At 42.5% G+C, this 18466-nt stretch overlaps 1 protein-coding gene and 1 long non-coding RNA gene across 3 annotated transcripts in view; both read left to right on the top strand.

Moving 5' to 3' along the window:
• The window catches only part of LOC137541206 (uncharacterized), a 426898-nt gene that overhangs the window by 219852 nt on the left and 188580 nt on the right, over window positions 1–18466 (top strand). The gene's annotated exons all lie outside the window — the stretch shown is intronic.
• On the top strand, window positions 2715–3683 carry MC3R (melanocortin 3 receptor). The gene has a single exon (XM_068264548.1). The coding sequence runs from the start codon at window positions 2715–2717 to the stop codon at window positions 3681–3683; it is 969 nt and encodes a 322-aa protein (XP_068120649.1).

Consider the following 18466-nt stretch of genomic DNA (forward strand, 5'->3'; position numbering starts at 1 on the left):
ATGTCTGGCCATAAGACGGCTATACGTGGCCCAGGCTGTGTCTAGCCATTTTGTTTCAGCTAGACATAATTTGTCCCAATTTAAAGTTCAGGTTATTGACAGTGTTCCAAGTAATTGGCAAGGGAGATTGAGTAGACAGGATGAGTTAGCTAAAAGAGAGGCCTGGTGGATTAAAAAGTTACATGTGATGGGAAAGGGAGGACTTAATAGGGAATACGATCTAAGTTTTTGTATTTAAATTTTCCTGTTGATTCTGTAAATAGTGATGTGGGATATTTACTATGGTAAGAGGCAGTGGTCATGCTGTGCTAGGATATGTGGAATACTGGTTGGGAGCACTATAATATTTTTGAACATTTTGATATTTGTTGCAGTGATGTGTTTTTCTTTTTCCTTTTTTCTGTAGTCCCTGCGAGCTGATGGAGGGAAGAACTTTGTGGCCTGTTGAGAACTGTTTTTTCAGTTATGCGATTTCCACGTGTATAATTTTGTGCATTAGTTCATGGTGGGACTTGATTTGGGTTCTGCCATGAGGTTATGCGCTATATGCCTTTTTGTGCGCATCCATTCTATGGTTATGCGTCCGGAAGGCCTTTTTGCGCCGGTTTTTACGCATTAATACAGCATTGGTATTATGAGTAGTATGCGACTATGTTGCGTTTGGTATCACGCGTTATGCATCTTTTTGTACGCATCCACGTTGTGGTTATGCGTCCAGAGGGCGTTTTTGCATTGGTTTGTACGCATTATTATTGCGTTGGCATTATGAGCGGTATGCGTCATCTTGCGTCCAATATTACGCATCATGCGTCTTTTTGTACGCATCCTTTTGATAATGCGTTTGGATGGCGAGTTGCGGCGGCTGTTATGCATTGATATCGCGTCTATGGGACGCGTACTATGCGGACATTTGTACGCGTATACCATGCTGTATTTTGATGGGTGGGCTGATGGAGCCTGTCCCTTTTGGTGCATGTGATTTTTGTTTACAATGCACTTCCTGCCTTTGCATGTGGAGGTCTCTACTCCATGCTGCTATGGGCTGTCCTTGGTCAGCTGACTGGGAGGTATGCTCTGATGACATCACACACTGCCTGTTCCCCATCAGGTCCATCCACACGTCCCTGCACTCTGATTGGTGTTTCTGATTTTGAAATGATTGGCTAATTGATGCATAGACCAGTATATAAGTGTGTGGTCATTGTTGCTAGCATTTTATGGGCTGACCGGCTTGAGAAAGAGCTATAACAGCTCGAAACAGCGGGCTGTCGCTGCCAAAGCCTTATTTTTTGACCATGCTGTCATTTTAATGACTGATCAATAAAGAGCTAATTTTTTACTTTTCTACTGCTGGTGGTGCCAGCCTCGTTTCTACATTATATCTGCAGAGTAGAAGTCCCATGGTGGGAATACCAGTCCCATGGTGGGAAAACCAGTCCCACCCTACCCTATACCTGCAGAGTAAAGGTCCTATGGTGGGAAAACCAGTCCCACCCTATACCTGCAGAGTAAAATTCCCATGTTAGGAAAACCAGTCCCACCCTACACCTGCAGAATAAAAGTCCCATGATAGGAAAACCAGCCCCACCCTATACCTGCAGAATAAAAGTCCCATGATAGGAAAACCAGCCCCACCCTATACCTGCAGAGTCATAGTCCCATGGTGGGAAAACCAATATTTTAAAATATTTAAAACTTTTCATTAGTACCCCTTAAACACTCCCAGGAAGGGTTAAAAGTGGGGAAGGAAAAAAAATGAAAGAAAAATTATTTCAATGAAAATTTTAACCACAGTAACCTTTTTTGAAACACCTGGCACTAATATCTTTGGAATAACGGCCCCACGCCAATATCCTCAGAGTATCTTAACAGAAAATATTTTAGTGCCTCCTATGGGTGTGGTTAAGGACACGTGTAGGTAACTCCTCCATCTGTTCATAATATTTACAACAATTTTTGTTGTAAACATTGCTTGGAATCCCTTGGCAGTGTAGTATAACTCCTATCTTCTTTTTAAAAAGTTTCTTCAAGCCTATCGCAGAAGTTTCTCTGAGCTCATAAATATTTCTTCCTCTCGGAGAACATTCATCATTGCGATCGATACCCCATCCAAAATGCCAGCAGTGATGGAAACCTATAGTCTTACATCATCCTTTAAAGCTGGTTAGAGATTTAAAAACCACCAAATAACATTTCTATAATGTTTCTGGACTGCAGAGGGCGCCAAACCTCTTCTTCCCAGAAGGTAGAGATGTTTTGATATCGTAGCACCTGCTGCAGCAGGCTGTCACTCACTACTATACCAGCCTTATAAGTGGATGGGTTTAGTGTGCTTGGAGCATAAGGAGGAGTCTGAAGTGTCAATGAATATGAGAATCTGGGGTTATTCTCCTTCTTTGCTTTATAACAGTTGCAGACTATGCTCAGAGGTAATGTAGCGAGAGCAAAGGATTGCTGTAGCAACCCGTTGAATGCACACAACCACAGCTAATGCTTTATAATAGGAGGCTGCTGCTTCTGCTGCTGTTGCTTCTCTGCAAAGTTGAAGGTTTCTAACTCTGCGCACTCATGAAAGGAAAATTCACTTTGCCTGAATTAGTTCAACTGTGAACAGTTTAAAGCATGATCTTTGCATAAGCATGCTTAGTGGCTCACCTTTTGAATAGAAGAGTCTTGACCCTAATCTTGGAGAACAAATACTCTTGGCTTCAGCTATGAATACATCCAACGACCTCTTCTTTATTCATGCTGTGCAGTTCAATGCCACTTTGGACTTCAACGAGACCCTTTTGCTGAACAACATCAGCATTGAGTTTTGTGAACAAGTCTTCATCAAGACTGAGGTTTTCCTGACTTTGGGGATTATCAGCCTGCTGGAGAACATCTTGGTCATCTTGGCCATCCTGAAGAACAAGAACCTCCACTCCCCCATGTACTTTTTCCTCTGCAGCTTGGCTGTGGCTGACATGCTGGTCAGCGTGTCTAACGCCCTGGAGACCATCGTCATTGCCGTGCAGAACAAATACTTGGACATCGGTGATAAACTTCTCCAGCAGCTCGATGATGTCTTTGACTCACTGATCTGCATTTCTTTGGTGGCTTCTATCTGCAGCCTCCTGGTGATCGCTATAGATCGATACATCACTATTTTCTACGCTTTGCGGTATCACAGCATCATGACGGTGAAGAAAGCCTTGGCTTTGATCATGGTCATCTGGGTCTCCTGCATCATTTGCGGCATTGTGTTCATTGTTTACTCTGAAAGCAAAACTGTTATTGTGTGCCTCATCACCATGTTCTTCACCATGCTTGTCCTCATGGCTACCATGTATGTCCACATGTTCTTGTTTGCCCGCCTCCACGTCAAGCGGATTGCCGCCTTACCCGTCGATGGTGTGGTGCAACAGCGGACATGCATGAAAGGTGCGATCACCATCACTATCCTTTTGGGGGTCTTTGTTGTATGTTGGGCACCCTTTTTCCTCCACCTCATCCTCATCATCTCCTGCCCCGGCAACTCCTACTGCGTCTGCTACGGTGCCTACTTCAACACGTACTTAATCCTCATCATGTGCAACTCCGTCATTGACCCGCTCATCTATGCTTTCCGCAGCTTGGAGATGCGTAAGACTTTCAAGGAGATCATTTGCTGCTACGGGATGAATTTCGGGAAGTGTGGATAGGCTCTTCAGCCGTCAACATGTGCAAGCATGTGTCTCGCCTCTCATTGTGCCATTTCAGGAAATTCATTCCAGTTAACTCTCTGTAGCTGAAGCAAAGGGAGTCTCAAATAAGCTATTTTTACTACAGCAGAACGTATCTGCAGTTTCATTCCACCCTCCACTGCACATCTTAAAACATCCTAAATTTACGTATGCCCCCAAAGCTCCAAATTTATTTTCTTTGATAATATCGAAATATATTGTTATTTTTGCAGTAATATATATTTATAAGAAACCTAAGATAGATATACCCCTTTAAAGGAAACACGAGGTGAAAATAAACTAATGAGATAAACAATTGTATCTCTCCTCCTTCTCCTAAAAATAACTTTTAACTTTTTTAAATATCCCAGTCTTATTTAATTTTTAAATCTACTTTTTTAAGTTTTTACTGTTTCTGCTCAATGACACATTCATTGCAGTATGCCGGAGCTAAAACCTATGAACTGTTCACCCTTTTGATCTCTTCCCTGCTCTCAGAATCCAGGAAAGTGTTTTATGGCTGTAATTCCTTAAGAGTGAGGGTTATGCTATAGTCTGACCAGGTCCCGACCAGGACAGAAAATGTCACTTGCATACCTAATTTTTAACTCTTTCATGCAGAGAAAAGAAAAAATGGAATGAAGCATAGTTTTTTTGTGTGCTTGGCACTGTACATATATACAGTATGTCTATCTCATCAAGTTAAATGTCACCTCCTGTATCCTTTAAAGGACACCTGAAGTGAGAAGGATATGGAGGATGTCATATTTATTTCCTTTAAAAAATGCAAACTGTCCGGTTGTCCTGTTGATCCTCTGCCTCTAATACTTTAAACCATGGACCCTAATCAAGCATATGCAGGTCAGGTGTTGACTAGATTAGCCACATTCTTGTTTCAGGTGTATGATCCAGACACTACTGCAGCCAAATAGATCAGGAGGACTGCCAGGCAACTGGTATTGTTTCAAAGAAAATATATATGGTATCCTTCATATCCCTCTCACTTCAAGTGTTCTTTAACAGGGGGGCAGGGGGGGGGGGGGAGATTTAAGATTAAAATTGCCTATGGGTATGTTTTGGAAGCACACTGAATGTATCAGATAAGTTTACATCTTTCCCTTTTTTTTTCTTGAAATACCTCATCTTATTTATAAACCCCTCCCATTTCATCTAGTGGTAACCTATACCGATTCTGTCTATAGTGCTGTTCATTTGGTGTGGGATTTTTTATGCCATACATACCGATAGTTTATTTTCCCCAAACGGATAAATCATCAGCTCTGGGTTTATCTAGAAAACCCAGCATTCTCTTATTATGGCGATCTGATGGGACTTGCATTCTGCGATATTTGTAGGACCGCAGATAGACCGCCAGACCGCTTTCTGCTATTTCTGATGCACTTGAGTCTTTAAACAACCTACATGTGGTAGCTAGCAGCTAGATGACGCTGCATACTATGAACAGTATAATGGGGGTCAGCTGTGGGCTGTGCTGAGATTTGTGGTTCTCCATCCAGCAGCTGTAGATTACAACCACTTGTTTGTCTATAAAATGTGACCTCATGTGTTAATAATATATACGTACATATATATATTTATTTTTTATCATAGCTGCTGCTATGTCTATGAAGTCTAAACTGTTTACAGCTTTTAGAGTATCTTTATTTTTTTTATGGTTTTTGTGGACATGGTCATTTTAGATTGGCCATTAGCCTGTCCTTTGGCGACTCGTCCGTTGCATCACTGTGCCGTGCTGTAGAGACATCGTTAGTATTTATTGTTGCTAAAGCACCAGCATCTTAGGTAGTGCCGTACATTTAAGTGGACCTGAACTCTTGTACGGGATAGAAGGAAAACGTAGAGAAATGCAACCTGTATGTATTTAGAAAGTTAAGCCTTTCTAATTTCCCCCTGATCTGTGCCTAATCACAAGTTGTAATTTGATCTCAGCTGTGCCAGCTCTTGAATCTCGGCTGAGCAGCTAATTTCTAAACACAGGATGTTAACTCTATGTCTGCTTCCATGAAAGCATGAAGTAGACACACTGCAGATTTATTGTATCAGCAGCAACAATAAATGTTTTTATTTAAAGGTTATTATGCTGTTGCTTATCTTTTAGAGCAGACAGGAAGTTCTGAGTTCAGGTATGCTATAAATAGGGGTTGCATATCATAAAACTGCATCTATAGTATATAACAAGGTGGCAATATAATGCAGGGAAGATGAAGATAGTGTCTCCATGCGGGTTACTGTGCCTTTGAGATGGGAGACCAGGGTTGGAATCCTGGCTAGGGTCAGTACCTATTCAGTAAGAAGTCTTTGGGCAAGACTTCCTAACACTGCAGGGTGGTCCCTTGAGAGCGTCCTTAGTGGCTGCAGCTCTTGAGCGCTTTGAGTCCAACAGCAGAAAAGCGCTATACAGATGTTAGGCTGATAGGATTATTATCTCCATACCTATACCCACTGACCTTGAATAAATGAGAAATATGTTATTGAATAGACACTAAGGCACCTGCAGACTCAGTCAGATCAACAGCATTTAACAGCATTACATTTTCTGCAGCACGGTTCAGACGGTAGATCGTGAAGGCATGAGGTGATTGCAGGACTGCACAATTGTCTTATGAATGGTCGGTGTGTAAACACGGGTGCCCCATTCAGCTTTTAGAGGTGGGGGGGGAGGGGGGCAGCAGACTAGCCACAGATTTTGTCCGAGAGAGACAAAAATCAAGCTGACGAAAAGAACTCTGCTGACTGTTGTGTTTTTAATCTCCTTTCTCTGGTTGTAAATTATGCTTCTGCACTCTTTATCAGCCCTTTGCACATTGTTGTTAGCACTTTGGCAAACGAAGAACGAGAACCAGGCCAGCCAGAAGGTATTCTTAAGACTGGTATACGCTATCAATTATGATTGGCCAATCACGGACTGATTTTACCACCTCCAGGTAGTATAAGGGCTGACTGATGTTGAGTACTATGAGCAGATTTTGTAGGTAAACCCTTATATTACATGGAGGTGGTTAAAATGAGTCAGTGATTGGCCAATTATAACTGATAGTGTGTACCAGACCGTATGCCTGGCCCACACATCCAATTTTGATTGTCCAATGATTGGCTAATTTTACCTTTTCTTGAGAGCTTACCTTCACATGGAGATGGTAAGAGTGATTGGCCAATCAAATCAAATGTGTATGCCAGGTTTACGATCAACAGGAGTCCTGAAGCAACCCTGCTTCCTGACAGAGATAGGCAATAAGAGGCAAATAATTTGGACTTCCATGCAGGGCCGGGCAGAGGGTCCTCAAACGGGAGGGGTCCTCAATTTAAAAAAAGGAAGCTTCCCCCCTGAAATCTACAGCAGTACCTACAAGTGGTGGGGGACCAACCCCCTTGCCCTGCAGTGACATGTGACCTTCACCTGTCATGTGGGTGCTGGGTACAAGTACTGGGAAAGGTCAATGTGGGTGCTGGTGGAGGGAGAGGTCAGTGTGGGTGTTGGGGGAGGGAGAGGTCAGTTTAGGTGCTGGGGAAGTGACTAAGGGTGCTGCTGGGGACAGGAAGAGTGCCATTGGGGGAGGAAGAGTTCAATGTGGGTGCTGGGGAGGGAGAGGTCGGTATGGGTCCTAGGTGGAGGGAGAGGTCACTGTGGGTGCAGGGTTGAGGGAGAGGTCACTGTAAATGCTGGGGAGGGAGAGGTCACTGTTATTTGGAAGACACCATCTTACCTGCTCCCACACAACTGCAGGGATGGCTACACTAGGATTCCTGTATGGGACCTTTTTACTCCAAACTGTCTCAGATGGGGAGGAGCCTCCCAAAAGAGGTGGGCTTGGCTTACCACATGCATTTGGCGGAGCTTATCACAGCCAGGGGCGTACTTCCTGTTTGCAGTTAGAAGCCTTTTTATTCCTATTTAAAAAGGAAGGGGAGGGGGGACTTGGGCACCCAGAGCCCCCTCCACCCTCCCGCCTCATTTGCCTGTGTTCATGCAAATTTAATGTGAATTCTATGCAGCTTTAAACTGGGCCAACCTAAATTAGCATCTGATGGGTCCAGTTCCTAGCTCCATGCAGCTTGCATTAAATGTGCGTGTAGGTTGGATTATTAGCACTACATTAGTCATCGCTGTTGCCCATTAAGACCAGGCTTTCTTCTGAGAGCTGATAAAGCCTACCGTCTGTCCATCTGATGCTGCTGCCATCCAACCCACTGGTGCTGCTCAGGTAAGGTAACCTTGCTGTGTGTGCCACGCAATGACACCAGTGCAGGTGTGCATGCTCACGTACTGTCCCTTAGGACATGGAGAGAGAGGGGCCCTCAAGGCATTGGGGGGCAGCTAGGAGCAACGCTAAAGACTGGTACACTCCTTCAATTTTACCCACCTCCAGGTAGTTTGCCTACACAATCTGCTCATAGAATTCAATATCTGTTGACCCTCATACTACATGGAAGTGGTAACATTGGTCAATGATTGGCCAATGAAAATTGGAGGTGTGTACCAGGCTTTAGGTTGCAAAAACACATCCAATTATGATTGGCCAATGATTGCCCAATTTTACCACTCCCATGTAGTATGGGGGCAAACAGATTGTATAGGTAAGCTCTAAGGGCTAGTTCACAGTACTCATTTGCTTTACAGAGTAATTCTGCCCATAAAACCCATACAATTCTATGGGCCTGTTCACAGCACTGCATGGTAACTGATCACGTTATTCTAACTCGCTGCATGCAGGCTTTGAATAAAGTTTATATCTAGTCTCCATTGCAGTTCACAGTTATTATAACTCATTATAACACTTGTATTATTCAACTGACCACTGTGAATCCAGCCTTAAAAAGAAACCGTGACCAAGAACTGAACTTCATCCCAATCAGTAGCTGATACCCTCTTTTACATGAGAAGTATTTTCCTTTTCACAAACGGATCATCAGGGGGCTCTGTATGGCTGATATTGTGGTGACACCCCTCCCACAGTGTGATATCAGGACCATGGTCCTGACAGTTTCCTGTTTGTGAACCTCATTGCATTGTGGGAAATAACAGCTGTTTACAGCTGGGTGCAACTGTCAAAAAAGCTAGCAGCATCTCCTTCCACTGACATTACCTGCCAGCAGTAAAAGTGTCACCATGTGGTAAATGTCAGGATGTAAATCAGGGAAAGGAAATATTTTACAATGGGAAAACACTGACTAAATCATTTATACATAATTATTGTAAAAATGAAGCACTTTATTACATTATTTTCACTGGAGATCCTCTTTAAGGTAGCCACTAATGGCACAGTTTTAATGACTAATCGACCTTCCCATCCGATACAAGCGATTAGAAGGAAACGATCAGAAGTTATCGATCACTCCCATGAAAGAGATTAAAAACTGATGCCGCTAATTTCAAACAATCTGGTTGTAAACATTGGGTTGGCAGGGTGGTTGTGTGCTAAAATTGTACCATTAATGGACACTTCTATATTACATGGATGTGGTAAAATTGTCCAATTATCAACCAATCAAAATTGAACTTGTGTATGTGCCTTAAGGCAGGGATCACACTTGGGAAATTTGCTTGTGATTTTTGGTTATAGGAAAACTGGCCAAAAATGTACCCTAGTACAAAAGATAAGACATTTGCTGTCAAGTTTTACAATGTGCCTTTTTCTGGGTATTTTGGTGCTTTTCCCACACACACGTCAGTGGAAAACTCCAGCTGCTTTCCCGCAGATTCAAGTGTGGTCCCTTAGTCTGCTCTGATCCAGCCTGCACTGTTTCTCTAGGGGTGACAGGTACTCTTTAAAGTCTGATAGTAAATTTGTTTTAAGGGTTTCCCACCCAGTAAAGAGTTATCAGTGGAGGCTCTACTAATTGCAAGATGACATCATTTTTTGTTAATGTCATGTAAAATTATGCAGTTAGAAATTGGACCATGCACTGCTGCATTCGGTTCCAAGCAGCATACATTTGCATAAAATTAAAATAAAATTTGCATCAACGCTGAATTATTAGACATGAATTGATAGTGCCTAGGGAATGCACGGCCATACTTAGAATGGCTCTGTCAGCCCCCGGTCGCCAATCACCAGGATCCTAATGCAAGTGAATGGGAGGCTGAGCAGAAACTGTGTGTTTATGTAATCCATCCTGCTCCGCGGTCTGGGGGGTGTTACTTCAAAACATCATTTTATAGAGATATGACCGGCATCACTGTAATCAGCTTCAGAGCAGGACAGAGCAGGATCATCCACCAAGCAACCTAGGCAAATGCCTGGGGCCCAGTGGGTGTCAGTGAGGCCTAACTGCCACTTTTTTTGACTCTTCTCCCATCTTAGATAATGGACCATCAGGAGGAGCTAGAGCTACTACCTTGCCTAGGGCCCCATTTCATCTTAATGCATCTCTGGCTCCTGACTGAGCAGCAGAGTCAGGAACTAAATTTGCATCCAGAGTTTAGTCCGGCTTCGGTAAGACATTCAAAAAAAGTTATTTCTAGAAATGAATGCCATCTAGTGGTGAGCACGCACCATTCAATTATCAAAATAGAGATGTGACCGTAAAGTCTCATACACATGTACAAAGCAACAGGGTTTGGGATCTGATCCCTCGGACGACATTACAGCTGTATAGAAGCTTTACTAGTCTGCAGGCTAGCAACGTGTTTTATTGCTATGTGGGGAGGCGGAGCGTCGTAGGAGTGACATCATATGGTAGGTGGGGTGAGTGGGAGGAACAATACTCTTGTTCGCAATGCAGGAATGTCCCTAGTGACAAATGTTGTAATTTCGGGGGGCTATAGTGCCACGGTGGGGGGCAGAGAGTGGCTGTGGGGAGACACAGAGACATGTCATGAGGCAGAAAACATGCTTATGTGTTCTATCTGGGCCCCCCCCCCCCTCCCACATGCCTCAGCTTCTTTTTAAGTAGGTATTAAACACTGAAGAACAGACCTCAAAACTCCATAGATCCTGAAAATTCAAAAAAGTGCAATAGTAGTTGTGTTATAGCCGCCACTCTGAAAACTTCACTGCTAGCGTAAAAATCTCAGACTGGTGTTTCAACCACTATATGTTCTCAAAATGTCCACCCAAAACAGCTAAGCCTTCAAGTGATGTTTATTTTTATCGGGACACTAACATCTACGTGCATCTTTCTGTTATTGCGCAATTCCATACCTGCCATATTCACCGGTCTCCTCTTCAGTACGTGTTGTCTTTTTCATTCCGTATTTCCAAAAATGTGACAAAAAGCTCACTACGATTCCGCCTTGAAATAGTTAATGCCTTTCCTGGCACTTATTACCAATTTTCTACTCAGAAATAGTCCATTCTCTGAATCTTCATCTCACTAAGCTGAAATCATCAGAGCAATTTCTCTCCCATCACACACCCTCATTATCATAGTCTCTTGGTAAATCAGTCTTTGCTGACATTGAGATTAAGGGGAGGATTAATATTTCATGAAACATATACAATACTCATCAGAAGATAAAAAAAATCCAGAAGCTGAATCATCATTTCAAAGTGCCTCGTCTGTAGCTGGATCTTTCTGCACTGTGTTTATGAAATAATCTTGGAAAAACGCGTAGGTTTGAGCGTAGGTGATCTCACCGATGGTTGGGAGACACGGGCTGCCTTTAAGCTGTCTACACTTACTGGAGTTTTCAAAGAGAACGTCGCTAAGCTGTAATGCTCAAACAGACCTCGCTGAAAGGGGGGCACTACAAATGATGGCCGGGAGACAACCTGTTACAATTCCACCATCTGAAGTGTCTTAAGACTTGTGAACAGATATGCTGCAGGTAATCGGAGGCGTCCTCCGCTCTTGGAATTAAACGACTCCCGCTTGTCTTTCTACACCGGGAGGTGCAAATGGAATCCTTACGGATTTGGAGCGTGGTTTTGGTTTTCTTGCAAGTATCTTTATCGCCTTGTCATCTGAAGCTTCTCGCACCCCCGAAAATCTCCCTCTCCCTGTCTCTTTTTTTAAGCAACAAAAGCAGAAGGTCCTCTACAACTTTTCTCGCAAGCATGAGTCTTCAAGCTTTTTCGAGAACTTGAACTATGTATAGGTAAAAAGAAAGTTACCTAGAACACAAGCACTTAAAACAGAACTGGCCTTCATAATGTGTGTTTGAAGAGATGCCAGTTAAAAACTATCGTGTAGGCCAAAAAGGGTTGTTGACTCAAGGAACTAGAGGTCGGGCGTGTTGAAGGGGTAGGTGGGGAGGGCACAGTTGGCTGAATGAATTGTTGTGTACTTGTAAAGTGACCGACCCCTGGCTATTATGCAAAGGTTACAATGGACAATGGGTTTAGTGGGGATCTGTGAAGCTTGGTTTTAAATGTGTATTTGGATTTGAGATATACTTTTGGACTACCTGTCAAAATAAAACCATAAGAGCTATCGTTGGTGATCTTTTTCTTTAAGAGTTCTTTGTCTTGTGGTTTGTGTGCATGTCCTGGGGCTTTGCTACTTAAAGCGGATCCGAGATGAAAAACTAACTATAACAAGTAACTTGTCTATATATCTTATCTAAAGTTTAGATAGTTTACACAGCAAATCTAGCTGCAAACAGCTTTAATAGAATATGATTATTTCTTTCTTTGATACAATGACATCAGCCATGTTGTTTGTAAACATTACACAAAGGCAGGCTTATCTGCATCTTGAGCAAAAAAACCTAATCCCCCCCTTCTCCTCCCTCCTCCCCTCTGCCTCTGTAATCTCTGGCTAGTAATACCTCCCCCTCCTCCTGCCCAGACTGAGCTCCTATGAGCCCTTGCTACTGTCTGAAAGTGCCTTGGCTCTCTGAAAACCTGTGTGGCTTGTTTAGTTTATAGGGAATTAGAGTATTAAAACAAAAACATATTTGGCTTGAGGAATGCCCTATAAACAATAGGAAAGGAACACAATTATGCAATGAGTAAAAGTTCATCTCGGATCCACTTTAAGGCGCGTACACACGCCATACTTCAGCATACGACGGGTCCGTCAGACCATCCTGCTGGGCGGACGTTCTGCTGACAGCAGCACGTGTGTACGCGCTGTCGGCAGACTGATAAGACTGTTTCTGATAGATCCGCTGGGTGGATCTGTCAGAAAAAGTCTTATCAGTCTGCTGACAGCACGTACACACGTGCTACTGTCGTCAGAAAGTCCGCCCAGCGGGAGGGTCTGACGGACCCGTCGTATGCTGAAGTATGGCGTGTTTACGCACCTTTAGCAAGCCATTTACATAACCAAGAATGTGAATAGGATTGATCACATAGTATCATTTGTCTTAAAGCCTAGTACATACTTTCAATTATGATTGGCCAATCACATACCAATTTTACCACCTCCATGTAGTATGAGGGTTTACCTACACAATCTGCTCACAGTATTCAATATCTGTTGACCTTCATACTACATGGAGGTGATAAAATTGAACAGTGATTGGCCAATCATAATTGAAAGTGTGTACCAGGCTTTATGCTAGGTACACACAATGGGATTTTTTGGCAGATTTACTGTTAGATCGATTATTTCCAACATGTCTGATCTGATTTCCGAAAGATTTTCCATAGAAGTGAAAGGAAAATTGATCGGAAAACAGTCGGAAATCAGATCAGATATGTTAGAAATAATCGATCTGGCAGTAAATATGCCAGAAAATCTCATTGGGCTTGACTCACAAAGCGGTGCTAACCTACTTAGCACATCTAAAGTCTTTAGACGTGCTAACCAGGGTGCTAAGTAGGTTAGCACCGGATTTCTCAATTGATTAACCTACTTAGCACCCTGGTTAGCACGTCTAAAGACTTTAGACGTGCTAAGTAGGTTAGCACCGCTTTGTGAATCAAGCCCATTGTGTGTACCAAACATGAGACTCTAGCAACTGCAAGCTGATGACTAGGGAGGCAAGAATAATGCTGTATTATTTGCCTGAGCTGTGAGAAGCAGGATATCTGATGACAAAAACTGTTTCTCTGCTGCTGTGCATTCAGAATACTTTCAAAGTACAGCAGCATTGCAAGCAACAGATCTTATAATGGCTATGTCAGAGGTACAGTAAAAATAACTAAAGGACTACACTTACCTGCCTGGCAAGGACTCTGCCCTTGCTGGAGCTCCCACTCAATTGCAAGCAGCAGACCAGACATACTTTTTCTCTAATATGTAGGTGGAGGAGTATCCCCAATGATAGTGGTGTTTGCAACCCCCCCCCCCACCCCCCAAAACAGGGGGGGAAGAAAGAGGGGGGGGGGTATTTGGCATGTATAAAAAACATAGTTTTAAAAGACTAATTTTATTGGACACTGTGTTACAAGACAACGTGTTTCGCTGTTCTTTGGCTGCTTCTTCAGATCAAATCAGTGTCTTGAAAAACAGTCTCGGTAACCTCGAGCACCTGTAGGAGGGGTCTTCTTACAGAGACCCGCAAAATGCGTTGTCTTTTTAAAGTGTCCAATAAAGCTATTTATTCTTTTAAAACTGTATGGTCTAATACAGTCATGGGCAAACTTGGCCCTCCAGCTGTTGAGGAACTACAAGTCCCACAATGCATTGCAGGATTCTGACAGCCACAGTCATAACTCATCAAGGCAAATGCATTGTGGGATTTGTAGTTCCTTAACAGCTGGAGGGCCTAGTTTGCCCATGCCTGGTCTAATACAAGCTATGCTTTTCCCATTTTGTTTCTTTTTAGCAGGCGCCACTATATTTGGGGTGCCTCCTCCACCTACACATTAATCTCAACCCTCAAAGTTCTTCTGGAGCTCCCAACTGTCTTTTCTTGGCGAGCTGCCAACAAAGATCTAAAAACCTAAAGATGGGGCTTCCTCACTTGCCTGATACAGTGGTGGCTGGTCTTCCAACCGGAGCTGGGAAAAAAGGGCGCATGCCGCTAGTGGACAAAAAGGGCGCCGCCATTCACTCCCATAATAAATAGCGTTTAATGGGCGCCGGGTAGGAAAAAAGGGCGCCGGAGCTAAATAAAGTTTATAAACGGCGCCAGGAGCTAAATAAAGTTTACAAACGGCGCCCGGAGCTGTTTAATGATTTATAACTGAACTTGTGGTGATTTACGTTTATAAAATGCACCCGTGCCGAATAACGTTTATGAAAATACTAAACATATTTATCTTATTTAAATAATTAAAACATTATTTAAAGTTTTATCCCTTACTGTTTGTAAAACATTATTATTCACAAAATAAAGCGATCAGTACGTAACGTAAATTGCAAAATATTTTTTTAATCCACAATTAGTAAAACATAATTATCCACATAATAAAGGGGGGTCTTAGGTTTAGGCACCAACAGGGGGGTCTTAGGTTTAGGCACCAACAGGGGGGTCTTAGGTTTAGGCATTAACAGGGGGGTCTTAGGTTTAGGCATTAACAGGGGGGTCTTAGGTTTAGGCACCAACAGGGGGGTCTTAGGTTTAGGCACCAACAGGGGGGTCTTAGGTTTAGGCACCAAGAGGGGGGTCTAGGGGTTAGGGGTAGGTACAGGGAGGGTTACTTAGGCACCAACAGGGGGGTCTTAGGTTTAGGCACCAACAGGGGGGTCTTAGGTTTAGGCACCAACAGGGGGGTCTTAGGTTTAGGCACCAACAGGGGGGTCTTAGGTTTAGGCACCAACAGGGGGGTCTTAGGTTTAGGCACCAACAGGGAGGTCTTAGGTTTAGGCACCAACAGGGGGGTCTTAGGTTTAGGCACCAACAGGGGGGTCTTAGGTTTAGGCACCAACAGGGGGGTCTAGGGGTTAGGGGTAGGTACAGGGAGGGTTACTTAGGCACCAACAGGGGGGGTCTTAGGTTTAGGCACCAACAGGGGGGTCTTAGGTTTAGGCACCAACAGGGGAGTCTAGGGGTTAGGGATAGGTACAGGTAGGGTTCTGTGTAAGAGTAGGCTTAGGTATAGTTTTAGTAAAATTTTAGTAATAATTACTAATGTATTACAACACTTATTACGAACGTAGTTATATTTATATCATCTTTATAAACAATATTTTCAGATTTTATTATAAGAACAAACCATAAATGACGGTTATTCACAATAATATACAATTATAACAATTAAACATATATTATTGGTTTTTTTATAAACGTAATTATAAGTTTAACTTTTGAAACAGGGAAGATTAACGTTTTCACAATTTCCGATTTCATAAACATTATTTAATGATTTATAATTTTGTTAAACATTATTTGTAAACGAAATATAGCACACTATATTTATAAACCCTATTAATGATTAATTATTATTTAGAGTTTACACCCCGCGCCCTTTTTGTCCAGGCGCCCTTTTTGTACGTACGCCTTCCAACCCCCACTTGAGAGAACCTCTTCATTAGACAATGGCCTCAATTCACTAAGATTTATCAAACACTTTATCAAACGTTTGATAATTTACCTCATGCGTAAAATCTAATTTTGAATTCACTAAAGTGTTAAATATTTATTAAATGTTTTATTGATAAAACGTTCAATAAATATATAACATAATATAACACCTTAGTGAATTCAAAATTCGTTTTTACCCATGAGATAAATTATGAAACGTTTGATAAAGTGTTTGATAAAGCTTAGTGAATTGAGGCCAATATGTCACTAGGCTTGGAGAAATAAACGACAAAGAAATCTACTCACAAAGGTGGGTTGCAGCAAGGGGCAACCAACTACATGAAGCGGATGGAGAACTATGACCTGTCTCCACTCCACACACTGGATGGAAATTGGTCGCACTCTCAAAAAAAAAATCGATACTGCAAGGATGAATAAAACTCTGTTAAAAACAGGATAAAATAATAAAAAATGGAGGTGGCTTACCTCTCCAATGACACTACTGAGATTAAGTGAAGTTGATTTTATTTGCACAGGCAACATGTTTTGAGGGTACACGCCTACTTCCTCAGGCCACTAAAAATGCTGCTAATGTCAAGCCAAAGTACTCATTTTCTCTAGAAAGGGGAAGACTTCGAGCATCAGTTTTTATCTAGACTATTTCTCCAGGAAGAGGAAGACTTGAGAACATGTTATTAGTGGCCGTATTCTTACTGGTGAGAAACCGTCTCCCTTTCTGTCCTGGTGCTTGCACTATCTTCAGGTTTTGTCCATGTTGTCACCCAGGAGGTAAGTTAGTGACAGAATTAAAAAGTACAGTCCTTTGATGCACATTATTTCATATAGCCCGAAGCGCTGAGGGTGCTCAGACAATGGTGTTTACCTGCAAGTATACAAAAAGTTTGGCACTGCCAATACCGCATTCAGCATTTTTGACCTTTTTTTCCCCCCCAAGTGAAATTCGATTTCCACACACATGCGGTGATCGTTTCGGTGATAGTTTAGTAATTACCAAAAAGCTTAATGACAATTCACTAAGATTTTTACCTGATGCCATATTTAATTTGGTATTTGAAGGAATGATTTAGTATTTCATTTGGTATTTGAAGGATTATTGCAGTGCAGGGAAAATGGATGGAAAATGTGATGCAGACAGCATTTTTTCTTTATTATACTGACAAGTAAAAAGCAAGACCAAGCTGCACAAAATTAACGTAAACTTTGGATCAGCTCAAAACCATTAGTATCTTATTAACTATTTTTAATTACTACGTACAAAAGAAAGTAAGTCACCCACATAAATAGCACCACTCCGTATTTTCACAAAAGGTACAACCAATTTTCTTACATCAATTATGTAATCAACATCACTTGCATAATAAAAATCAGTTGAAAAAAACAATTCCTCCATCTTCAAAAATAATTAAATCCTAGGTCAATATCCATCAATAGTTTGTACCTGGTGCTTCAACAGCTGGACAGATTAGAACACGTCCCGTGTCTGAACCCATTTTCAGAATTTGTGCAATCAACTATGTGTAGAAAAAGGGCTAAGAGTACAAAGCAAACCAAATGTATCAAGTATTAGGAGAATTACAACAATATGCAAAATGGTGAACCAATAAATACAATACAAACAATAGTAAACAATAGTAATCACAGTGGTATTTGGAAAGTACTCGTACAAATCAGTTCATTTCGGCAATCAACGCAGGAAGCCGAAGCTGGACATAGCCATAGGACTAGTGCTATGCTGGGCGGAGCCGGCAAGAGTAACTCAGGGATCCGGCGATCGACAGACCCCTAATTACATCTCCCTCTGAGTTGCTGTAACTCGGAGGGGGAGTAGTATTTACCGGCACTGGGGAGTTTAGTGGCAGCAGCGAGCGCATTCATTCGGCCCGCCCTGCGCCCAACTGCCCGGCACCTGAATAATATGTACACCTAGGCCCATGTGCAATTAACTTTTTCCCTAAGTTTTCTCCTAGCAGATAATTGTTCAACTGTAATGGAAAAAGTACCAAAAAGTAGGTGAAAAAGCATTGTCAAAATTATTTTGCGTATTTGTTGCTGGTGGTTTAAAAGGCATTTTATTTACAAGTTGTGAAAATATCACCTGGGAGAAAACTCAGGTGAAAAAAAGAATTGCATATGGCCCCTAGTGCTGTATTATGATGCTGGTAGGTGGCGCTGGCTCTCAGTCTTGAGAAAGGGTAGCAATACCTGAAGAATCGGTGGCCTTGCCCAACCTGACCTGCAGGATCGGTCCGCCCATGATGCCACCAAGTGAGGCGACTTCCTCAGGTGGCAGGAGTCTTGGGGCAGAAACAGGAAGTGAAGAGAGTGCCTGGCCAACCTAAACTGGGGGCAACCATACCTAGCTACCTACACCGGGGGCACCTAAAACTAGCTACCTACCTATACTGAGGGTGTTTTTTGGGGT

Source organism: Hyperolius riggenbachi, chromosome 12 (assembly GCF_040937935.1).
Source record: "Hyperolius riggenbachi isolate aHypRig1 chromosome 12, aHypRig1.pri, whole genome shotgun sequence".
In the NCBI taxonomy this organism is placed as follows: domain Eukaryota; kingdom Metazoa; phylum Chordata; class Amphibia; order Anura; family Hyperoliidae; genus Hyperolius; species Hyperolius riggenbachi.